Source organism: Salvelinus fontinalis, chromosome 3 (assembly GCF_029448725.1).
Source record: "Salvelinus fontinalis isolate EN_2023a chromosome 3, ASM2944872v1, whole genome shotgun sequence".
Taxonomy (NCBI): domain Eukaryota; kingdom Metazoa; phylum Chordata; class Actinopteri; order Salmoniformes; family Salmonidae; genus Salvelinus; species Salvelinus fontinalis.
In genome coordinates this window covers 6,509,079-6,534,492 of record NC_074667.1, presented here as the reverse complement: position 1 = coordinate 6,534,492, position 25,414 = coordinate 6,509,079, and the positions used below count along the sequence as shown (strand labels likewise).

Genomic DNA, 25,414 nt, shown 5'->3' with positions numbered 1-25,414 from the left:
GCCACAGTATGAGTTATTCAGATGGTTCACTGTTTATGGATATGAGCCACTTCACCACCAGACCTCGCTCTGTTTACAGGTGGGAATGTTTGTCCTTCAAACATCTCTCCCCACTTTTCCTCTCCACGGGCCTTTCTCCCTCCCTCCTACTATAAAAAAGGAATAGTAATAAAATAACAATAACGAGGCTATATACAAGGAGTACCGGTACCGAGTCAATGTGCAGGGGTACGAGGTAGTTGAGGTGATTTGAGGTATGTACAATTGAAGTCGGAAGTTTACATACACTTAGGTTGGAGTCATTGAAACTCGTTTTTCAACCACTCCACAAATTTCTTGTTAACAAACTATAGTTTTGGCAAGTTGGTTATAGGACATCTACTTTGTGCATGACACAAGTAAATTGTCCAACAATTCTTTACAGACAGATTATTTCACTTATAATTTACTGTATCACAATTCCAGTGGGTCAGAAGTTTACATACAATAAGTTGACTGTGCCTTTAAACAGCTTGCAAAATTCCAGAAAAAGATGTTATAGCTTTAAAAGCTTCTGATAGGCTAATTGACATCATTTGAGTCAATTGGAGGTGTACCTGTGGATGTATTTCAAGGCCTACCTTCAAACTCTGTGCCTCTTTGCTTGACATCATGGGAAAATCTAAAGAAATCAGCCAAGACCTCAGAAATAAAATGTGTAGACCTCCAAGTCTGGTTCGTCCTTGGGAGCAATTTCCAAACGCCTGAAGGTACCACATTCATCTGTACAAACAATAGTACGCAAGTATAAACACCATGGGACCACGCAGCCGTCATACCGCTCAGGAAAGAGACGCGTTCTGTCTCCTAGAGATGAACGTACTTTGGTGCGAAAAGTGCAAATCAATCCCAGAACAACAGCAAAGGAACTTGTGAAGATGCTGGAGGAAACGGGTACAAAAGTATCTATATCCACAGTAAAACGAGTCCTAAATCGACATAACCCGAAAGGCCACTCGGCAAGGAAGAAGCCAGTGCTCCAAAACCGGCATTAAAAAGCCAGACTAGGGTTTGCAACTGCACATGGGGACAAAGATCGTCATTTTGTTTCAACAGACCAGAGGACATTTTGGAGAAATCTCCTCTGGTCTGATGAAACAAAAATAGAACTGTTTGGCCATAATGACCATCGTTATGTTTGGAGGAAAAAAGCTTGCAAGCCGAAGAACACCTTCCCAACTGTGAATCACGGGGGTGGCAGCATCATGTTGTGGGGGTGCTTTGCTGCAGGAGGGACTGGTGCACTTCACAAAATAGATGGCATCATGAGGGAGGTAAATTGTGGATATATTGAAGCAACATCTCAAGATATCAGTCAGAGTTGAAGCTTGGTCGCAAATGGGTCTTCCAAATGGACAATGACCCCAAACATACTTCCAAAGTTGTGGCAAAATGGTCTAAGGACACAAAGTCAAGATATTGGAGTGGCCATCACAAAGCCCTGCCCTCAATCCCATAGAAAATTTGTGGGCAGAACTGAAAAAGTGTTTGCGATCAAGGAGGCCTACAAACCTGAGTTAGTTACACCAGCTCTGTCAGGAGGAATGGGCCAAAATTCACCCAACTTATTGTGGGAAGCTTGTGGAAGGCTACCCAAAACGTTTGACGCAAGTTAAACAATTTAAAGGCAATGCTACCAAATACTAATTGAGTGTATGTAAACTTCTGACCCACTGGGAATGTGTTAAAAGAAATAAAAGCTGAAATAAATCATTCTCTCTACTATTATTCGGACATTTCACATTATTATAGTGGTGATCCTAACTAACCTAAGACGGAGAATTTTTACTGGGATTAAATGTCAGGAATTGTGAAACTGAGTTTAAATGTATTTGGCTAAGTGTATGTAAACTTCCGACTTCAACTGTGGGAAGGGGTAAAAGTGACTAGGCAATCAGGATAAATAATAAACACAGTAGCAGCAGCGAGTGTGAAAGTGTGTCTGTGTGTGTGGCGTCAATTTGCAGGCGTTTGTGTGAGAGTATGTGTGTGTCAGTGTAGTATGTGTGTTTGTGTGAGAGTATGTGTGTTTTTGTGTTTGTGTGAGAGTATGTGTGTTTTTATGTTTGTGTGAGAGTATGTGTGTGTCAGTGTAGTATGTGTGTGTGTAGTGTCCAGTGAGTGTGCAACAAAAAATAAGGGGGTCAATGCAAGTAGTCCAGGTAGTCATTTGATGAACTGTTCAGCAGTCTTATGACTTGGGGGTAGGGCTGGGCGATATGGCCAAAATCTCATATCCCGATTAGAGGTCATTTCATATCCCAATAATGATACATAACATGATAAAGCACATTCTGTAAATTCAATGAATAAATAGTTTGTATAAAATGACCACATGTAAAGGCCTATTTCTTATTACATGTTGAAAAAACGAATAAAAGGTACTTACTCATATTTGATTATTTCTCCTTTTATTTAGAACCTTTGTGGAAATTTTCAATTAAGCATGTAACAAAATATAAAATATTAATATATAAAATCTAAAAAGGTAAATGTAAATTGGGGCCATGTCTTTGCAGATATAAGTTGTAACCGCAGCTGTTATCTCCTTCCATCTTCATGATTCTTTGCCATATGGTGTGCCGCGGGCATAAGCCTCTTGCAACATCTGAGTCGGGGGTTTGTTTTGAGCACTCGACTGTACTTTTTTGGGTCTCATCCGTAGACTCTCTCCGTACTGTTTCACATGATTCTTGTGTAGGTGGTAAAAGAGGTTAGTGGTGTTTGAGCCTGTTGTTGGGACCGGCCTGCGGCATATTTTGTAGAGGATGGTTTTCTGGTCCGTGTCAGACTTTTCATACCCAAACCACATCCATGCGACCGAAGTAGCCCCTCTTTTAGTTACGAGCTCTGTGTCACGTTCACTCTCCTCCATGTTTGTTTGTGTTGCAAATGTCCTTCCACACGGCATGTGTTATTGCTGTAAAGAGTGTGATTTGCGAATCAACAAAATAAACGCTAGAGCATAATCGTCACACGATATATATCGTCACACGATATACATCGTCATATCGCCCAGACCTTTGGCTCTTTGTGACATCATGCCTATATTTCAGGGAGGACCTCACCCATCACTCCCAGAGGAGAGCAATATCCATCACCAACACTCCCACAGAGACAGCAGGGAGGAGTGTCAGACAACATGGAGCAGAGGACAGGGGGAGAAAAGATAGATAGCGAGGACAGGAGGAGTGTGGGAAGGAGACGAAAGCTTCAAGTTCCTCGGTGTCCACATCACTAAGGACCTATCGTGGTCCAAACACTCCAACACAGTTGTGAAGAGGGCACGACAACGCCTCTTCCCACTCAGGAGGCGGAAATGATTTGACATGGGTCCTCAGATCCTTAAAAAGTTCTACAGCTGCACCATCGAGAGCATCTTGACTGGCTGCATCACTGCTTGGTATGGCAACTGGCATCCGACAGCAAGGCGCTACAGAGGGTAGGGCATACACTCTTAGAAAAATGTGACATCTAGAACCAAAAAGGGTTCTTCGGCTGTCCCCATAGGAGAACCCTTTGAATAACTATTTTCAGTCCCATGTAGAACTCTTTCCACTGAAGATTGTGACTGTGCGGCTGACGAAGGCAGAAGTATTTTTCTCTCTACTTACACCTGAATGAAATTAATACTAAAAATAAAACTTGAATCTCCTTTTTGAGTGCGGACCAGCTTGACAATTTGGTCTGACAATACTGTCATTAGCTGTAACTCGGTGCCTTTTGGTGAGAATATCCAGTGTTAAACCCCTTGTGTTTGACATTGTCTTATGTTAGGCTAAATCTGTGTGTTGATAGGCTTAAGTGTTGTGTATTTTTTTGTTTTACTAGGCAAGTCAGTTAAGAATAAATTCTTATTTTCAATTATGACCTAGTGGGTTAACTGCCTTGTTCAGGGGCAGAACAACAGATTTTTACCTTGTCAGCTCGGGGATTTGATGTTGCAACCTTCTGGTTACTAGTCCAACGCTCTAACCACTAGGCTACCTGCCGCCCCAGTATGTGTATGTGAATCAACTGAGTGTGATCTAATGTAGCATGTGAGCAATAAGCCAGGTAAACCAGCAATAAGCCAGCAATAAGCCAGTCAGTGCTCCACCCATATGATGCGTCCCAAATGGCATCCGATTACCTTTATAGGGCACTACTTTTTTTTATAGGGCACTAGTGCACTATAAAGGCAATAGGGAGCTATTTGGGACGTATAGTGCATTCGGAAAGGATTCAGACCCTTTGACTTTTTCCACATTTTGTTACGTTACGGCCTTATTCTAAAATGGATTAATTTGTTTTTCCCTCATCAATCTACACACAATACCCCATAATTACTTTTTTTATGCAAATGTATAAAAAAATAAACTTATCATATTTACATAAGTACTCAGTACTTTGTTGAAGTACTTTTGGCAGCGATTACAGTCTCGAGTCTTCTTGGGTATGGCGCTATAAGCTTGGCACCTGTATTTGGGGAGTTTCTCCCATTCTTCTCTGCAGATCCTCTCAAGCTCTGTCAGGTTGGATGCAGAGCGTCGCTGCACAGCTGTTTTCAGGTCTCCAGAGATGTTCGATCGGGTTCAAGTCTGGGCTCTGGCTGGGCCACTCAAGGACATTTAGAGACTTGCCCCGAAGCCTTTCCTGCGTTGTTTTGGCTGTGTGCTTAGGGTTGTTGTCCTGTTGGAAGGTGAACCTTCGCACCAGTCTGAGGTCCTGAGCGCTGAGGAGCAGGTTTTCCTCAAGGATCTCTGCACTTTGCTCCATTCATCTTTCCCTCGATCCTGACTAGTCTCCCAGTCCTTGCCACTGATAAACATCCCCACAGCATGATGTTGCTGCCACCACCATGCTTCACCGTAGGGATGGTGCCAGGTTTCCTCCAGATGTGACGCTTGGCATTCAGGCCAAAGGTGCCTTTTGGCAAACTCCCAGTGGGCTGTCATGTGCCTTTTCCTGAGGAGTGGCTTCCGTCTGGCCAATCTACCATGAAAGCTTGATTTGGTGGAGTGCTGCAGAGATGGTTGTTCTTTTGGAAGGTTCTCCCATCTCCACAGAGGAGCTCTGTCAGAGTGACCATCGAGTTCTTGGTCACCTCTCTGACCTAGGCACTTCTCCACCGATTGCTCAGTTTGGACGGGTGACCAGCTCTAGGAAGAGTCATGGTGTTTTCAAACGTCTTCCATTTAAGAACGGACTGTTCTTGAATGGACCTTCAATGCTGCAGAAATGTTTTGGTACCCTTCCCCAGATCTGTGCCTCGACACAATCCTGTCTCGGACCTCTACGAACTACTCCTTCAACCTCACGGCTTGGTTTTTGTTCTGACATGCACTGTCTGCTGTGGGACCTTATATAGACAGGTTTGGGCTTTTCCAAATCTTGTCCAATCAATTGAATTTACCACAGGTGGACTCCAATCAAGTTGTAGAAACATCTCAAGGATGATCAATGGAAACAGGATGCGCCTGAGCTCAATTTCAAGTCTCATAGCAAAGGTTCTGAATACTTATGTAAATAAAGTATTTCTGTTTTTTATTTGTAATAAATTTGCAAAAATGTATAAACCTGATTTCGCTTTGTCATTATGGGGTATTGTGTGTAGATTGATGAGGATTTATAATTTTTTATCCATTTTAGAATAAGGCTGTAATGTAACGAAATGTGGAAAAAGTCAAGGGGTCTGAGTACTTTCCGAAGGCACTGTACCTAGAGTTTGCATAACGGAACATCGCTCTCCTCTGACGTGCTGAACTATGTGCTTTTTAAACACGATGGGGAAGCCAGGGAGAGATGGAAGGAGAAAGCGCCAGGATAATTTTCTCGACTTGCCCCTCCCCCCTCTCCTTTCCTCCTTCCCTTCATCCGTCAGGCCTTATCTGAGCTGGGGGAGGAGGAGTGATGTAGTGGCGCTAGAGACTCTCTTGTCTGTTTCCTCTCGCTCTCGCCATCCCCCTACCTCTTTTTCTCAGTACCTCTGTTATTATGCCCTCTGGTCATATTTTCTGTCACACACAATGAGCACATAGAACTGCTCTGCTCTCGCTCTGATGTTCAGTCTCTAGAACGACCCTGCCTAAATGAATGTTTACAATTACACACTCTTGCTCTCTCTCCCTCTCGCTTTTTGGCTCTCTTTCCTGCTCTCTCTCTCTTTCTCAAAGACCAGGAAGCTGTGCAGGGTAGAGATGTGTCACACTCGGTCTCTTTTTTTTCTCGTCGTCTCTCGACCAGGCAGCCTTTTCCCTCTCTAGTTCCCCTGTAGTTTCCTTTTTCTCTCTCTTCCCTTTTGAAGAGGGAAGTTGGCGGTGGGTTTGAGCAGGGAGAGATAAAGCAGTGCTCTAGGGGGGGAGACTTTCAGAGAGAGGTAGGAAGGGAGGGAGCAAGAGAAGGAGGGTGATGGCGAGCGAAGAGGCGGTGGGGGAGAGCCCGGGGGAGCGGTCGGAAGACAGCGGTCACCCTGACACAGCGGTAGGGTTCAAAGGTCGCGTATGTACATATTGTGCTGTACTGTCTGTGTGTTGCTGTAGTCAGTGTTTGTGCCTTCTTTCCCATGGCTGTGGGTCTGTCTGTCTGTCTGTCTGTCTGTCTGTCTGTCTGTCTGTGTCCGTCCGTCCAATATGTGTTTCATTTTGTGTCTTGGTACATTCAATTCACAAGTGTCTGTATTTTTGAGTTTCTGGGTCTCTCTTGTTTATGTCAGTTTGCCTTACAGGCAGCTGTTTACTTCCTTTATTGTCTGCTTACTATTCTTTCCCTCCATGTCCACTTCTCATAATGTTTTTAAATTGCTTTCTATTTTCTGTCTCTAGCTGAATGACTAGGCTATTTTTCCTCTTGTCTGGGTCTCCCTCTCCTCTTTGTACTCCTGGCTACATTTGTTTTGTCCCCCGTCCGTCTCGTTCTGTCCTCTCTCTCCATGTCGCATTGGCCCAGCTGTGCGTCATCTGCCTCTCTCTTCCTGTCCCCCTCGTGCTGTTTCTCTTAGTTTGTGTTGGCTTTCCACTTCCCCTCTCTCTTTCACTCCGCATGCTCCCTCTCTTTCTCTCTGGCCGCTCGTCCTACAGCCATTATCTGTCTTTCTCTTTCTTTCACACTGCTCGCCCTGGCTCCCTCTCTTTCTCTTGCATTCTGTGTTCCCTCTGTCTCCTCTACTTATGCTAGAATCTTTTATATCACTACTCTCACTCTCTCACGGTCCTCCACTAGTCTGGCCGTGTCACACCCTGGCCTTAGTTATCTTTGTGTTCATTATTATTTTAGTTAGGTCAGGGTGTGATATGGTGAAGTATGTGTTTTTGTATTGTCTAGGGGGTTGTATGGTTTAGAGGGTTAAGGAGTATAGATGGTTTAGTGTTGTGTGTAGTTGTCTAGGAAAGTCTATGGTTGCCTGAATGGGTTCCCAATTAGAGACAGCTGGTTTCTGTTGTCTCTGATTGGGAGCCATATTTAAGGCAGCCATAGGCTTTAGCTGTTGTGGGTCATTGTACATGTCTAGTCTAGGTCGAACGTAAGTAGTTTGTGTGTGCACTTGCGTTTGTAGTTTCACGGTCGTTTGTTGTTTTGTTAGTTTGAATAAGTGTTTCGTGTTCCGTCTTCGTATAAATAAAAAGAAGATGTATTCATATGTAACGGGCTTCCTCCTTCTCCTCATCCGAAGAGGAGTAGCAGGGATTTGACCAAAATGCAGCGGGTTGTGAATACATAATGATTTAATAGACAAAACGGAAAAACACGACAAACACTTGAATAATTACAAAACAAATAAACGAATGTAGACAGACCTGGACACGAACTTACATACAACGTGAAGAACGCATGAACCAGGAAAACAGACTACATAAAACGAACGAACTAACAAAAACCGGAACAGTCCTGTGTGGCGTAACATACAGACACTGACACAGGAGACAATCACCCACAAACAAACAGTGAGAACACCCTACCTTAATATGACTCTCAATTAGAGGAAAACGCAAAACACCTGCCTCTAATTAAGAGCCATACCAGGCAACCCAAAACCAACATAGAAACAGAAAACATAGACTGCCCACCAAAAACTCACGCCCTGACCATCACACACATACAAAACAACAGAAAACAGGTCAGGAACGTGACATCATATCATGCTGCGCCTTGGTCCTCTCACTCATGTCAAGACGATCGTGACAGGCCGCCTTTCGCTCTATTTCTCTGTCTCTCCCTTCATCTCTCTCTCTCTCGTTACTGCAGGGCTGGAGCCACTGAGAGACATACGGGCAGTAAAGCTGCAGGTGTGCGCTCTCGTTCTCTTTTTCGCACTTGCGCCCTGCCTCCCTCTCTCCCTCTGTGGGGATGACATGCTATTTCCACTTGTTTTCCCTGTCTCTCAACATCTCCCCCGTCTGCCTTCTCATCCACTTTATATGTGGTAACTGGTTATTCCCTGCTGTTGCAAGTAGGCAAACAGAAAGATGTGACCATGTTGCACTTGATGAGAGGGAAAGTTGATTAGGCGTACTAAGTTAGTACAGAAACCCTATTTCAAAAAGCAGCCATTGTACCTGCATACGCGCACACATTTTTCTGTATACGTGCCTGTGTGTGTGTGTGTTCACCAGCCACGGCCCCATACATAGGGTGTGTGTGTGTTTATACACTGTGTAGACTGCCAAGAAGTGGGAGCACAGAGAGAGAAACTGTCTGTTTACCTCATGAGAGGCCCTCTGCTCTAACTGTATACTGACTGTACTCTCTCCCTCATCAAGACACAGAACACACTCCCTCTGGATGTAACACACACACACAGTCGCACACACACTCCTGTCAGATAGACTCTGTGTACCATAAAGACGGGTGTAATAAATATCTGCTCTTTATTTGGGACCGGCAACCAGGACACAGACTCTGTCAGTGCCTCTGCTTTGGCGCCTTGATCACGTTTTTCACTGAAGTTTGTGTATGTCTGGTGACCCTAGAAGACTTCCCAAGATGGACGACCTGTGAGCTCCATTACATCACAATGGAATGGAGTCGCAGGGGAGTGTCAATGGTTCATGGCGGTGTATCTGGGTTCTCTGGCACACACACACACACACACACACACACACACACACACACACACACACACACACACACACACACACACACGACAGGATGAAGTATGAGTCCAGTCAGTACACAGATCACACCCTCTACAATAACAATACCCCGGCAATGGGTCATAGGTGTCGACACACTCCAGAGACCTGCTGTAATGTAGAGCATTTAAGTCAGGGATTTTGGTGTATGTGAGTGAGTGTCAGCTTTCTGTGTGTGTGTGTGTGTGTGTGTGTGTGAGCGTGGGCGACAGTATCTCGTGCCAGTAGTGTGTGTTGACAGTATCTCTGTTCAGTATCTCTGTTCAAATCGTTATCTCGGAGCAGGAAGTTTTCCATCGTGACATTCTAATGCACTCTGACCATGTTCTCTCCTTCTCTTCAGTTCCGTCTCTTCTCTCTGTACTCCGCTGGTCTTATTGAATTAACCTCTATTAGCGTATAGCTAATGGCACCACTATCTATTGAATTAGCCAGTCATGACCTCTATGCACTTATCGGTACTAACTGCGTTGGGGATACCTGAAGGCTACTTATTACACATTGGTGCAGTTGTGTGAAAGTCCGAGCGGGTCTAGGAGCAGCTGGACAACTTGCAGTGTTGACGATGATATAGGCCTAATTCAATTGCCATTTAATTGGAGCTCTGTTGGTGCAGTAACTGGAGTGGGGCGAAGTTGCCCTTAGACACTGATCTGAGGTCAGTTTTGTGTTTTCCCCACTAATGGTCAAGGTCAGGATTTGGACATAGCTGATCCTAGATCTGTGCCGAAGGGCAACTTTTACCCACAGTAACCTCACACACTAACTTCCTCTATCAGGGTTACTATCTTTTGTGTTCACCTGCAACCCCTCCCCCACACACACTCTCTATATAAAGGACATCTCTTTGTGGTATCAAATCAAACTTTATTTGTCACATGCGCCAAATTCAACAAGTGTAGACCTTACCGTGAAATTCTTACTTTCAAGCCCTTAACCAACTGTGCAGTTCAAGAAGAGCTGAGAAAATATTTACCAAATAATCAACCTTGGCCTTCCTGTGCTAAGGGCCAGCTCAGCTAACCTGGGTACCAGACTCTTTCTACATTCAACAACACTGGTTACATCATTGCCCTGCCAGTTGCCACACTGATGTGGCTAGACAACAAGTTTGCTAAAGCAGAAACAGACTGGCAGCACGGCTACAGTTCAGACATCCTGTGCACCAGACTCTTTCTGCGTTCAACAACATTGCCTCGCCAGCAAACCAAGTTCCTGAAGCAGAAACAGACATGGGTTCAGTTCAGGCGTCCTCTAGACCTGTGATGTGGCAGAAGTAGAACACAACAAAGCAGCACAGTCATGCTGAAACCCCAGTCAACTCAACACCAACTGCTTTCTACACTACAGTACAGTGTTTCCAGTCTGCAGAGCGAGAGGTTTTCTCGCCTCGCTCTCCTCCTCCATGCTTTACAGACACAGCAGCAAACTTTGTCATCTTTAATTCAGGTCGCGTCGGCCCGAAGACCTTGCAAACCTCCCACCCACTCAGTCTGGGCCCGGAGCACCTCCCCATGGTCCTAGAGCCTAACTGCTAGCATTAGCCTCTCATATCATATCAGATTGATGTTGGCACTAGCTAGCCATTAGCCCCAGGGTTCTAGAGTGAGTTCACTAGGAACCACAGGCAGGGAGTGCTAAGGGCTAACTTTAGGTTAGCCGCTCCTATCATATCAGATGGATGTTGGCGCTAGCTAGCCGTTAGCCCCAGGGTTCTAGAGTGAGTTCACTAGGAACCACAGGCAGGGAGTGCTAAGGGCTAACTTTAGGTTAGCCGCTCTTATCATATCAGATGGATGTTGGCGCTAGCTAGCCGTTATCCAACAGATATGATAGGAAGAGGCTGAGGCGCTAGCTAACCGTTGGCCTTTTCCTGTCATATGATCTGGATGAGGCGCTTGCTAACCGTTAGCCTCCCTTCCTCCTTCTTTCCTGTAATGTGAGCTGACAGCCAGGGCAATGATGCTCTCTTGCTCTCTGCTCTGCTCTGCTTCTTGTCCCTCTTGTTAAAGAGTAGCGGTTAGCTTTTAGTGGCCACGGCACTCAGTCCAGTGCACATTATGAACTCAGAGGAAGTCAAAGGTCAAAAAGGCACATCCTCCCATACTTATTTGACTGGCCCCGTTCCAGTAGTTTTGAAGTGTGTCCTTCCATCCTTCGATAAGGTAATCACTAATCACGGATGTAACACGTTTTGATTGGTGAAAGCCAAGGGTTCACAGCTTTCCCACTCTCAGCCATGTCTATTAGTAGCTAGGTTTCCATCCAATTGGCAAAAGATTTTCAGGAGAATATTCTAAAATCTGCATAAAGAAAATATGAACATTTTCTCACCAATTGTGTTTCCAGCAAACTGACTTATTGCAGATAAAAATCAGTGCGTGATGACGTAGTGCACACACAATTTACTTTTTCGCTTAAGTTTTAAATAATTAAAGAGCAGCAGTAAAATAACAATAGTGAGGCTATATACAGGGGGTACCTGTACAGAGTCAATGTGCGGGGGCACCGGTTAGTTGGGGTAATATGAACATGTAGGTAGAGTGATTAAAGTGACTTATGCATAGATAATAACAGAGTAGCAGCAGCGTAAAATAAGGGGGGGGGGGGGTCAGGGGGCAATGCAAGTAGTCTGGGTAGCCATTTGATTAGATGTTCAGTAGTCTTATGGCTTGGGGATGCTGTTTAAGAAGCCTCTTGGACCGAGACTTGGCGCTCCGGTACCGCTTGCCGTGCGGTAGCAGAGAGAACAGTCTATGACTAGGGTGGCTGAAGTCTTTGACAATTTTTTGGGCCTTCCTCTGACACCGCCTGGTATAGGGGTCCTGGATGGCAGGAAGCTTCTCTCCGGTGATGTACTGGGCCATACGCACTACCCTCTGTAGTGCCTTGCGGTCGGAGGCCGAGCAGTTGCCGTACCAGGCAGTGATGCAACAAGTCAGGAGGCTCTCGATGGTGCAGCTGTAGAACCTTTTGAGGATCTGAGGACCCATGCCAAATCTTTTCAGTCTCCTGAGGGGAAATAGGTGTTGTTCTGTCCTCTTCATGACTGTCTTGGTGTGCTTGGACCATGTTAGTTTGTTGGTGATGTGGTCACCAAAGAACTTGAAGCTCTCAACCTGCTCCACTGCAGCCCCGTCGATGAGAATGGGGGCATGCTCGGTCCTCCTTTTCCTGTCGTCCACAATCATCTCCTTAGTCTTGATCACGTTGAGGGAGAGGTTGTTGTCCTGGCACCACCCGGCCAGGTCTCTGACCACCTCCCTATAGGCTTTCTCATCGTCGTCGGTGATCAGGCCTACCGATGTTGGGTCATCGGCAAACTTAATGATGGTGTTGAAGTCGTGCCTGGCCGTGCAGTCAATGTGTTTGCATTGCATTTTCAACTCTACCGGTAGTTTTGCTGTTGCGTTAAATAGCGAACGTGCCCACTCTGGTCTTGGTATGTGCGCTATAGTCAAAAGCTCGCAGATACAGTGCGGGTAGGCTACACGATGAGATTAATGGATAAGCTCAAGATTATTTTTATTTGTCAATAGGCAGTCAAGCATTGATGATCATGTCACCAGAATGAGACCCTGGGTATTTATTGGAAAGGAGCATCAAGCTCATCACCTTGCACTTTCACCACCCTGTGAAGTTCATAACATATTTCATCTGTAGCCTAATTTAAACTGCATGGTTACTAGAGTCGTAGTGGGAGGACCACACAACATGTCAACGCGTGACTCCAAGTTATTATATCAATATTTGCACATAATGGTGTTTCCACCGCCATTTCTCGCTTAATACATTTTACCGACACAAAAAGATCCCACCGTGTTGAACGGACAAATGATCTGTCGGCATTTATAAAATTGTACCGACACTTCCCGTTTCCATCACAGCTGTCGTTTTTTTTTAAATATTTTTTTATATACGCTATGACTTTACTCACATAAAAACAGTGGATGGAAACATGGTTAGTCATTTACTTCATAGAAGACAGGATGGAAGGATGCATTTTAGTATGTTTGGAACGGGGCCCTCTCTCTCTCCCCCTGATAGCAGAGCTACACAGGCAGGAAACAGGAAGGGCCTGAGCTGATGTGGGACGGATATCCTGTCCCCCCCTAACGTTACTCCTCTACAACCCTGACTATCTTTTCCTTTCTGTTTCTCTACTCCAACTCAATGAGCCTTGGTGTGGTTTTAGCAGGCGGCGTTGTCAGAGGTTCTCTGTCGCTGTGGTCTGGCGGTTGTAATTTGAAGGTGTAAGGGTACCATGTGTTGGTATGGCGATGGGCTGTTTGAGGACGACGACAGCCAGGAGGTGATGTGTTGTTTTTGTATTGTTTACGGTTTTGGGGGGACAGGGCTGTGATTTCTCCAGCAGTGATTCACTCTGTCTCCCGCTGGTTCCCTGATTGTTTGGCTGGTTTGCTGGCTGACTTTCTCCCTGAGGGAATTGCAGCTTGTGGTAACCACTGTGTCTCTGACTGTACAGTCAAGTTCAGATTTAGAGCTCAAAACATTGGCAATTGCAGGGGGGACTATGGACTAGAGAGATGTGAAGTCTTGAACGTTGTAGCTAGCTATCATCCTCCTGAAATATGTATCTGGCCTGCACTTGAGTTTTCTACAAACACATGCTAATATTTTTTCTATCCTCTCTTTCCCATTTCCTTCCTCTCCCTCTTTCTGTCTTCTGTTACCCCCTTTCCTCTCTCTCCTATCCCTTCTTCACCCCTCATCCTTCCGCTCCCTCTTCCCCCTATCCAGAGTGACCCAGGTGGGCTGTCCGTCTTAGAGCAGCTGGGTCTGGACCAGAGCTCGGACTTCTCAGACACCACGGTGCAGCAGCGTCTTGATGAGCAGAGGGAGAAGATCCGCAGGGAGATCAGGAAGGAGCTGAAGATCAAGGAGGGAGCTGACAACCTCCGCAGGGCCACCACCGATAAGAGGAATGCCTCCCAGGTAGGATAGGTTTCCTCCCCTTACACTCTTAGTATAAGTCACCCCCTCTTACAATGTAATATAATAGTTTTTGTTTCGTTTTATTGTGTTTATTGGGTCTCCTCAAATAAAGTGTAGTGACATAGTGACACAACACAACACATTACGCATTCACCGACGAGCATTGATGTAAAGTGCTATATGAATGTCATCGGTTGTTGTGTGTTATTTATTAGGTGGATTCCCAACTACGCAGCTCCAACCGTAAGCTGGAAGACCTGCATGCTCAGTTACAGGAGTTGGACGCTCACATCATGGTCAAGGGAGGAGACGACAACAAGGGTATGTTTTTAGACGATTCCATTCGTTTTGTGTGTCGCCAATGCATAGTCATAGCCAGGCTATGGAGATGTTGGTTGCCAAGGTAGATTTACCTCAAGGTGTTGTGTTGGTATTGCAATGACAACATGTATCTGACCTTTGACCCCCAGATGACCCACCCCAGTCCCCGGGGGCAGAGAGCCGCTCGTCAGCAAGCCAGGACCGCATTGCCGCCCTGGAGAGACAGCTCAACATCGAGCTCAAGGTCAAACAGGGAGCCGAGAACATGATTCCAATCTACGCCAACGGATCCACCAAGGTACTGTCCTCTCTAACCAACCATCTGCTGATTCATTCCCTCTGTACTTACCGCACCTCTTTCCTCCCTTCCCCATCTGCTGATTGTCCTTGTTTCCTGTCACCTCGGGTCTCTGATGGGCCTTGTTCCTATGTCCTCCCCGCTTACCACTTACATGCATGCTTCTCCTTAATCTACAGTGATCTGATTACACAGAAACCGGGAAAAGCAACATGGTGGATTCATACCAGGATTTAGCTTTCACCTGCATATGTATGTCACATCACTGTATGTCACATCACTGTATGTCACATCAGTGTATGTCACATCAGTGTATGTCACATCGGTGTATGTCACATCACTGTATGTCACATCAGTGTATGTTACATCAGTGTATGTTACATCAGTGTATATCACATCAGTGTATGTCACATCAGTGTATGTTACATCAGTGTATGTCACATCAGTGTATATCACATCAGATGCAGAAAAGGAAAGAAAAGAAAGCAATTTAGACATAAGATGATTCATCACATCTTCTACTTCCTGTCATGTGACCCGGGTCTTGACTTCCCGTGTCTTTCTCCTCCTCCAATCAGGACAAGAAGATGCTGCAGACGGCCCAGCAGATGCTGCAGGACAGCAAGACCAAGATCGACATCATCCGCATGCAGATACGCAAGAACGTGCAGGCCACTGAGCACACCGAGGACACACAGGGTAGGACAGTGTATACTTATCTGTCTGGGCGACCCTCTCTCTGTGTGCCCATCTGTCTGGGCGGCCCTCTCTCTGTTTGTCTGTGTCTCTGTCCGTTTATTTGTCTGATTTGCAGGTCAACACTTTGCCACTGTCCAACTGTCTGCCTGCAAAATCTATCTATCTATTTTTGACTGTGGAGATAACCTGTACCTCCGAGACACATTTTTTGTCTGTGAGGCTGGAAGGTTGCCAGCACATTTCACTTTACCTCAATCCGTCAAATGGCAGTTCAGTCAAAAGGCCATAAATACTGCCCAGCTCTGACCTCTCCCCAACTAGCCGCGTATCCGTCCAGACTGAGACGAGACTAACCTTAAACAGATCAATACTCTACAGCCCCAGGGACTGTCTGCATGGTTCTCTCCTGGAGTGAGGAGGGCAGCGAGACTCATTGACATCCCGTGTGTGTCTGTCTCTTGCCCTCTCAAAGCTGTGGGCTCAGCAGAACCTGGAGGGAACACGCATACAAACGCTTTTGCACACAAACACTGACTCTCAAAGTACATGTTACATACACACACCCGTACTCACACACACAGACATACCCATACTCACACACACACATGCACACTAGCACTCATCGTGCATTATGAGTTAGCAGGCGATCGATGAATCTCAGTGGCAGCAGGGCACATGAATGGGCCTTTATGGGCTCTCCATCCTCAGGAAACAGCTAATGGGGTCATTTGGAGAAGAGAGGGATTGATGGAGGTCAGGAGAGGTAGATGGAAGGAAAGCAGTAAGGAGGAGAGGGGAACTGAAAGCTATTTGGAGGGATTTTAAGGATAATGTATTGCTATGGGCAGACGTTTTCTGGTGTACTCATCTGTACCCAACAGAACTCTGGCTAGTGAGGATAGTGTTTTCCCTATGGAATATGTCTAACAGGTGTTTTCCTCGTCACTGGTTAGAAGCAACTTCTTTAACTTTAAAATGTAGACATGTATGACGACGGATCATTGTTAAAATGTAGCAGGGTGAATGTGGTGTTGAGGATGGGATTTTCACCCTAAGTGGCTTTAGTGGTTGGTTAGCCAATGACTTCCACTTCCACACACAAAACAGACCCCCATCACACACTCGCATAAAGGTAAACACACACTCCCTCTGTATATACATAAATGCGTGTGCAAGCGCACACACACACACACAGACACACACACACACACACACACACACACACACACACACTCCCCCGGAGAAGGGTCTCCGGCACCCGGCCGAGACCTTATTAGGAGATAAAGGAATTCAACCACATACCCAGCCACCTTTCTCCTCTCTCTCTCTCTCTCTCTCTCTCTCTCTCTCTCTCTCTCTCTCTCTCTCTCTCTCTCTCTCTCTCTCTCTCTCTCTCACACATAAGCACAGTGTTCACTCTAAACCAATACAGGGCATCGGTGTTATCATCGGCATTATTCCAACACATACTGATGAATTGTCTCAACCCCTCTGCTATTCCGCAGTCTGAATAAAAGGATGTGTCATCTTGAGGTTGTATCCCAGTACTCCTGGAGAGGAGCCCTATTTTCCCTGTCTCTTCTAACATGTCACCAGTGATGGGTGAAAGCAGAATGGTAGAAGGACCGTTCCAGTCTAGTCCGTTCACCTGTCAAGTCAGTTCAGATTAGTGGTTGTGACAGAAAGCATGAAGTACAGTACCTAAACTACACTGACCCCCTTTCAGGGCTACAGTTTTCCTGATAAATAAAACATTCCAGATAATAGTTTTTTATTTCTATACCTCAGTGTATATCAGAATATATCAGGAACTGCGAAACTATTATTGAAGTTAACCGATGTCGATCACATGCTCGCTCTCTCTCTCTCTCTTTCTCTCTCTCTCTCGCTCTTTCTCTCTCTCTTTCTCTCTCTCTTTCTCCCCCCAGGTAACCAGGACATGTGTGGTGTGGAGCTGCGTATTGAGGAGCTCAGGCATCACTACAGAGTAGAACACGCTGTGGCAGATGGAGCGAAGAATGTCCTCCGGCTACTGGGGGCCAGCAAGGTCCAGGATAAGAAGGCCCTGTCAGAGGTACACACCACATACATGTACAGACACACAGAACATGATCACACAAAACAGAACTCATTGCGTGCAAACTCACTCTACATGGATGCATATGAGTCCATACACACTGTACATAATTACCTTCACGTCTGAACACACACTTACAACCCCATTCTCCAGGGTTGTATTCATTGGGTACAAACAGATGAAAATGTGTCCAAACAGAATCTGAAAATACACCTTCTTTTGAAGTTCATTTAAACTTTTTCATGCCTACCGCACACGACCCTGGTTTGGTCTTTAGGGTCTTGCCCCTATCCTTCCAAATCCCTGAATCTCTCTACCTCCAGGCCCAGTCATTTGTAAACCCACACTTCTATACAGTACACACACACCTGGTCTATTTTTGGAGCATCTCACCCCCCTTCCCCCCCTCTCATCTCCTCCAGGCCCAGTGTCGTCTGAGCGAGGCGTCCCAGCGGTTGGACGTCCTGAAGGACTCTCTGGACCGGCGTCTGGCTGACCTGCCGGAGGACCACCCCAAGGCCTGCCTCATCAAGGAGGAACTAGTCCTGGCCTCCTCCCCGGCCTTCAGCTCCCGCCACAGTGCCCCCTACCGTCACAACCAGTACAGCACCCTCAGCAAGCCCTCCCCGCTCACTGGTGAGAGACACTGGTCTAAATGTGTCAATAGGATTGACTGCACACACTGTCAATAGTATCCAACACATTCAATAGTCTACTAATATAATATATACCATTTAGCAGACTCTTTTATCCAAAGAGACTTAGTCATGCGTGCATACATTTTACATACATTCACACTCGTTCTGTTTCACTGGCATCATGCCCTGGCTTATGGATTGTTCTTGATTGTGAACTATTGATAGTGGTTTCATAGCGTTTAGCTTCACAATGCCAAAGCGGGCACAATATCTAGATTATTTCAAATAAACTTTGATAGGAGCATCTTTACATCAAGTGATTAAGCTTTTGCTTTAGGTTAGATGGTGGTGTCTCGGGAACATGACCCATGTGCTTACTATCTTTCTCTGACCTCACCCCCTTGTCTTCAGGTACTCTCCAGGTGCAGCTGCTGGGCTGTGTGGGGGTGTTGGAGGTGGTCCCGGGGCGCAGTAAGGGCACGGCAGTCATGCTGCCCTGCTACAGCCCTGGGGAGGGACGCTCCTTCATGAACCGCAGCAGCAAGAGCAACCTGTACGCACGCAGCGGGAGCGTCAGCGGCAAGACTCCCTGCAAGACTGACGAACTCTCCTGTGAGTGGCTAGGGTAGAGTGTGTGTGTGTGTGTGTGTGTGTGTGTGTGTGTGTGTGTGTGTGTGTGTGTGTGTGTGTGTGTGTGTGTGTGTGTGTGTGTGTGTGTGTGTGTGTGTGTGTGTGTGTGTGTGTGTGTGTGTGTCAAATTAACCGTATCGTTACCATGGAATTACCCATATGGATTGTGCTGTTAAATGGATGTTTATGTACACGTGTATTTGTGTAATGTTTGTGTGTGTATAATACGTATGTATGTGTGTGTGTGTAGTGGAGGTGAGTGCTGTGCTGAAGATGGATAACTCAGTGGTGGGTCAGACAGCCTGGAAGAGTGTAGGGGAGCAGGCCTGGGACCAGACCTTCACTGTGGAGCTGGAGAGGGTGAGAGGTCACACACACACACACACACACACACACACACACACACACACACACACACACACACGCAGACAGACAATATTGTGCATTCAAATATGCTTACACAAGTACAAATGTCCTCTCTGTCTCTCACACGCACGTACTCACTCATACACACACAAAAGAAACAAGTCTTCACACACTCTTACTCCTACACTTCGGAGTCAGCTCTCTGAAGAGGTATCATGTGTCTGTGTGTATCTTAGTTGGAACCTGTTACGTGTGTGTGTTCCAGTCCAGGGAGATGGAGATAGCGGTGTACTGGAAGGATTACCGCTCGCTGTGCGCTCTCAAGTACCTGAAGCTGGAGGACTTCCTGGACAACCAGAAACACAGAGTTCAGCTGGAGCTGGAGCCTCAGGGACTGCTTCTGGCTGAGGTAGGTTTCAACACACACACACACACACACACACGCTGTGAACTTGATGTCGTTAAAGAAGTATCAAAACCGTGTTTGGTAATTGAGTTGATAGATCCATTATATAGAGTGCAGGTGTGATGTGTGTGATTTTGTTGTTCAGGTGATATTCTTCAACCCGGTGATTGAGAGAGTCCCACGCCTTCAGAGACAGAAGAAGGTCTTCTCCAAACAGCACGGTGAGAGAGGGCAGGGAGAAATCCAGAACCTACTGGTACAGTGGATATCTTACTACAGTATTTCCCACAGAACTAGGATGAGATTGTATTTCTATGGCATTTTTTAATATGATGAAAATGGAAGGGTTGACCTCACCATAGCACCCCCTTGTGGTCATAACAGATTTAACAGCATGGTGTCTTATAAAAAATGGGTGCTGCTGCTGTGTCCAGCTGGATTTATTGTGTGTGTGTGTGAACTGTTCCGGTGTGTGTGTGAACTGTTCCGGTGTGTGTGTGAACTGTTCCGGTGTGTGTGTGTGTGAACTGTTCCGGTGTGTGTGTGAACTGTTACGGTGTGTGTGTGAACTGTTACGGTGTGTGTTTGAACTGTTCCGGTGTGTGTTTGAACTGTTCCGGTGTGTTTGCAGGCAAGGCTTTCCTGAGAGCTCGTCAGATGAACGTTGACATTGGGACCTGGGTCCGACTGCTGAGGAACGCTATCCCCACCGTCAACAACACCGGAACCTACAGCCCCAATGCACACAACCTCAACTCTGGGTAATACACACACAAACACACGACTTGATGTGTGGCCCACATAAGCAACTTGTACCCAAGTATCTACTCCTCAAATGAATCCCTCTACTTGTTGAATGAACTCCATGTAGCATGCTGTGCACTCTGAACCCTGTAGCTAACGACCCTTTTGTGTCTGTATGTATGTGTGTGTTTGCGTATACGCGTGTGTGTGTGTTTGCATGTGTTTTCAGGGAGATCTCAGTGGAGAAACTAAGTCTGGACAGTGACTCTCCAGTTAGGCATGATTACAGGAGAGACTCTGATAATAACACCCCGGTGAGAGATGGACAGAAAGACGCGAAACCCAATAAAAGAATATCAAAATGCAACGTGAGAGGAACCTCGCACACTTTATCTCTCTCACTCCTGGCTTTGCTTCTTCCCTCCATCTCTCTATCCCCTTCTTCTCCCTCTGCTATCTTTTTCTCAGGAGCGGTTGCCAGTGATTGAGCCCTTCTCTCCCCCAGACCTCAACCCTGATCGCCCTGCCCAAACCCCCCCTCTGAGCAGGTGTGCACCCACACTTGTTCCCACGGATGCGGTCACTATGCAGACACACTAATAGTCATTTACATACACCTACACACACAATGGTTTCACACACACAACAATGTTATATTGGCGGCTACAAGTGACCATGTGCCTTCCAGGCACCTCCGTTAACATATGAACTGTTGAATGCAGTACACACCTCTGGCCATGCTGGACCAGTCACTGTGTTTACTGTGTAGATAGTATTTATTGTGGTAATGTGTGTCTCTCTCTACAGTAAACATAAGAAACCCCTGTGCCTCCAGGACTTCAGGCTGATCGCTGTGCTGGGCCGGGGACACTTTGGAAAGGTACGCTTTTTTAACCTCCCTTTGGCCTTAAAGAGTCAAATAAACACTTTGATTTAGTCTGAAATGTGACCCTTGAACCCTTTCTGTTTTACCTGTCCTCTCTCTTAGGTGCTGCTGTCAGAGTATAAGAAGACAGGAAGTATATACGCCATCAAAGCCCTGAAGAAAGGAGATATTGTTGCACGGGACGAGGTGGAGAGGTACGTGTGTGTGTGTGTGTGTGTGTGTGTGTGTGTGTGTGTGTGTGTGTGTGTGTGTGTGTGTGTGTGTGTGTGTGTGTGTGTGTGTGTGTGTGTGTGTGTGTGTGTGTGTGTGTGTGTGTGTGTGGACCTTTCATGTACAAACTTGACTTGTTTTTACATGACTGCAACAATTTGTCAGCACACAGGGCTTGAAATTGAACTCTGAAAGCACAGATCTCATTTTCAACTCCTCCGTTGTTGTTTTCCTCCTCTCCCTGCCTCCAGTCTGATGTGTGAGAAGCGTATCTTTGAGACGGTGAACGTCTCCCACCACCCCTTCCTGGTCAACCTGTTTGCGTGTTTCCAGACCCCGGAACATGTGTGCTTCGTCATGGAGTACACGGCTGGCGGTGACCTCATGATGCACATCCACGCTGATGTCTTCACTGAACCACGGGCTGTGTACGTAGTCCCAGAGTGTGTGTGTGTGTACTCCATTTTGTTTTTTGAAGAGGTGTCTTACATGTTTCTGTCTCTGTCTACAGATTTTATTCAGCCTGTGTGGTTCTGGGGCTGCAGTTTCTCCATGACCACAAGATTGTGTACCGGTGAGTCAACGACACACTCGACACACTTAGCGTTCCATCCAAGTCCCTGACCGGTCTGTAACATTTTCTATCTCCTCCAGAGACCTTAAATTAGACAACTTACTGCTGGATACAGACGGATATGTAAAGATTGCCGACTTTGGACTCTGTAAAGAAGGTGAGTGGTCAGAAGTTTGTCGAATCTTTACACTTCTATGACGCGTACGTCTGGATACCTAGTGTGTGTGTGAACACTTATGTGAGTGCGAGTTTTGTGTGTGTCTGCCTGCGTGCGTCTCGTCCTGCCTGCACGCGTAACACTGTGTAATAACATCTCCCCCTCTATAGGGATGGGCTATGGGGACAGGACCAGTACGTTCTGCGGTACTCCAGAGTTCCTGGCCCCTGAGGTCCTGACCGACACCTCTTACACCAGAGCAGTGGACTGGTGGGGCCTGGGGGTCCTCGTCTATGAGATGCTGGTGGGAGAGGTGAGACGTCATTGAAGAGTTGGACAAAATATAGATACGGAAGGACAGAAAATATCTGTCCACTCTTTATTTGAGTAGACCTATTCAATGGACGTCACTTGGTGGCAGTACATACAGTGAACAGAAATGTACTATCTTTTCCGTGATGCGACAAATCCCCTTGGGTTTGGTTTGTGTCTATTATTGTGAGGTCAGGTATTTAGAAATGGGTTTCCCACTCAACTGTCTGAGTGTATTTCTCTGCTAGTCGCCCTTCCCTGGTGACGATGAGGAGGAGGTGTTTGACAGCATTGTGAATGACGAGGTCCGCTACCCACGATTCCTCTCCACAGAGGCCATCGCCATCATGAGGAGGGTAAGTGGCCACACACACACTCACACCATAGGTCCATGGTCTGTGGCACCTCACAGATTTGTCCATTTAATGATGGTAATGTTGTAGTTATTGTCTCTTAAATTCATGATTTTGTTTACCTGGGAACAGGAGTTCTGATAAGACTCTCTCCCAATAACCCCCATAATTCTCTCCTTAGCAAGTTTAGTATAACAGCTGGTAATTTGACTTCTATAATGGCTATCAATGTTTGTGTGTGTGAACAGCTGTTGAGGAGGAACCCAGAGAGAAGACTAGGCTCTGGTGAGAAAGATGCTGATGAGATAAAGAAACAGCCTTTCTTCCGGGTGAGTCAGAAATCCATGACACCATATTCATCTTTTTCCATTTCTCTTCATCCCACACTTTTTTTTTTTTTACAGGAACATATTTTTCCACCATGATTTAGCTTTTTGTCAACCCTCTTTTTTTCTCTCTCTCTCCTCCAGGGTCTGGATTGGGAGGCCCTGCTACAGAGGAAGCTGCCCCCTCCCTTCGTTCCCTCCATCAAGGGCCGAGAGGACGTCAGCAACTTCGACGAGGAGTTCACTGCCGAGCCTCCCACCCTGACACCGCCGCGCGAGCCCCGCACGCTCTCCCGCAAGGACCAGGACGGCTTCTGCGACTTCGACTACGTCTCCGACCTCTGCTAGGGGTCGAGAGGTCGTGACCTCTTATCACATCATCATATGAGGGTCATGGGGTCACGGCAGTCTGCAAGGGTGGTCTGCTGCATCCACCACACTGTGAATGTGATATGAGAAACTGAGAAGGGTCGGTCTGTAGTGTAGTCTGTCTGTGTGGGAGGTATGAACTAGAGGAGATTAATGCAGACCCAGGCCAAGACTCTGTGGCTGTGTTGCTATGTACACTCTGTGGCTGTGTGTTAAAAAAAAAGGACACTGCAGCAGCATCTCACATAACTGTGAGAAGGGGCCCATCAAGAGCACTAGTGGTTGATGGGAAATGAAGTTCTGTTACAATGAGACATGACTATGTTTTCCAAAGGAAAAGAAGAAAGAAAAAAAGAAGCTGTGATGCCCGTTAAGCTTGTGCCACCTCCTCCCTATCTAGAACACTCCAATGGCTGTGTCCTTACAAGAACTTGTCATAACATGTGTAACTTCTACTACACAGTCAACCCCTTTAACTTTGCCTTCCAGTTCCATCCTCCTTTGTGCCAGTGTTGTAGTCTGCTCTGAGGATAGAGGAGGATCTCCATGGAACGTTCAGGGTTGGGATCCATTTCAGGAAGTCAATTGGAATTCCAGTTTATTTCCTGAATTGAAATGGAATGGACCCCAACCCTGGTTCCTTCATACTGTGACAAAACACAAATAATATTTGGGAGAGGGTTTGGTGGGGTGGGTGCATGGCTTGAAATGATGCCTTACATTTCTACTGGGATCTATAGAAATGCATTTCATTTTGTTATTTTGTGGTCCTTAGTAACCAACTGTGGTCCTTGGTATGCAATAAGGGTGATAATGTTTTACATTAATGGTAAGAGGAGAAAAGGAAGTACCTCCATCTGCCTATCAATGGTTGCTTGAAGGAAGGTGAGTCAACAGTGTGTAGAATCATATATATTACTCTACATTGTTACAATGTTGTGAACAATCACCCATCAAGTTACCCAATGCTAGTCTTGTGTCTCAAAAGGGGTAAAGAACCACTGCTTGGAGGAATGGTCAATTCTGATCCAACCAGATCACTAGTGCATTCACAATGGGCAATTGTTGCCCTTTTAACATTCTTTAAAATGTCCTGATTTTAGTTGTTATTATGGCAACAAAAAAATGACGGTGACAGTGCTTATGGTTCTGTTTTTGGTTGATAATGATGAAGTTGTTGAGAAAAGCAACAGAGCGTTATTGAATTTATCCTGTTGCCTTTTAATTGGTCCAGTCTGTGAACTTTATATAAGGGTGTGTCATGTGGCAGTCTACACCTGTGCCATTTGGTCATATTTGAACACACACACGCAAAAGAAAGGCTGAAGGATGCATGTCTCGTTCCTAACATTTAAATATTCACACAAACACTGAGAGACTTTAATGCTCAAGCCACTCAAATTCAATCAGTGGCATGAAGCGGAAACACATTGAAGCAATGAATCATGCTCAATGCTTCTCCAGGTTGAAGTGACCATTAAGAACGGATCTAGGATCAGTTTGTTCTAACCGCATCCATTAGGAAAAGAAAACTGACCTTAGATCAGAACTTAGAGGCAGCTTCATCCTCCAACTACAATACATGCTCATCTGCAGAAGTCAATAGAAAACATACTTGACCTCCCTTGCCTCTGTGTATGGAGGTGTGTTGTGAATCATGTTTGTCTGGCTGCAGACTACTTATCTTGTGTACACTATACAAAAGGAAGTGAAAGTATGAGATGAGTTATTTATAAAGAAAATCTGGTGGAAAAACATGTGTATATGGTTTACTGTGTTTGATTGGGCATCTCATCATCAGACCATTCTCTGTCACCTCCCTGCTATTAATGCAATACTGTATCTTCACAAGTAAGATGGTCATAAAACAAAAGTAATTTTTAGACAAGCTTTACCATGTAAACTCATGAAGAATATCCTGAAAGTATCAACTCATGTCCTCT

General features: G+C 45.9%; 1 protein-coding gene across 3 annotated transcripts in view; it reads left to right on the top strand.

Moving 5' to 3' along the window:
* Positions 1–25,228, top strand: part of LOC129837099 (serine/threonine-protein kinase N1-like) — a 47,858-nt gene extending 22,630 nt beyond the window's left edge. The window contains exons 1-23 of one of the 3 annotated variants that reach the window (XM_055903023.1): positions 6,244–6,501; positions 13,911–14,105; positions 14,321–14,426; positions 14,576–14,724; positions 15,303–15,423; positions 17,352–17,497; positions 17,923–18,136; positions 18,550–18,750; positions 19,019–19,128; positions 19,400–19,543; positions 19,686–19,761; positions 20,172–20,301; positions 20,514–20,598; positions 20,753–20,832; positions 21,092–21,164; positions 21,273–21,364; positions 21,632–21,808; positions 21,892–21,954; positions 22,035–22,111; positions 22,282–22,424; positions 22,672–22,779; positions 23,025–23,105; positions 23,247–25,228. In XM_055903023.1, the coding sequence (XP_055758998.1) occupies positions 6,430–6,501; positions 13,911–14,105; positions 14,321–14,426; positions 14,576–14,724; positions 15,303–15,423; positions 17,352–17,497; positions 17,923–18,136; positions 18,550–18,750; positions 19,019–19,128; positions 19,400–19,543; positions 19,686–19,761; positions 20,172–20,301; positions 20,514–20,598; positions 20,753–20,832; positions 21,092–21,164; positions 21,273–21,364; positions 21,632–21,808; positions 21,892–21,954; positions 22,035–22,111; positions 22,282–22,424; positions 22,672–22,779; positions 23,025–23,105; positions 23,247–23,450 (2,847 nt within the window). In that variant the 5' untranslated portion in view covers positions 6,244–6,429 and the 3' untranslated portion in view covers positions 23,451–25,228. Of the gene's footprint in view, positions 1–6,243; positions 6,502–13,309; positions 13,462–13,910; positions 14,106–14,320; positions 14,427–14,575; positions 14,725–15,302; positions 15,424–17,351; positions 17,498–17,922; positions 18,137–18,549; positions 18,751–19,018; positions 19,129–19,399; positions 19,544–19,685; positions 19,762–20,171; positions 20,302–20,513; positions 20,599–20,752; positions 20,833–21,091; positions 21,165–21,272; positions 21,365–21,631; positions 21,809–21,891; positions 21,955–22,034; positions 22,112–22,281; positions 22,425–22,671; positions 22,780–23,024; positions 23,106–23,246 lie in introns of those variants that run through there. The other 2 variants (XM_055903028.1, XM_055903017.1) reach the window with 2 other exon arrangements.
* Positions 25,229–25,414: the final 186 nt, after the last annotated feature.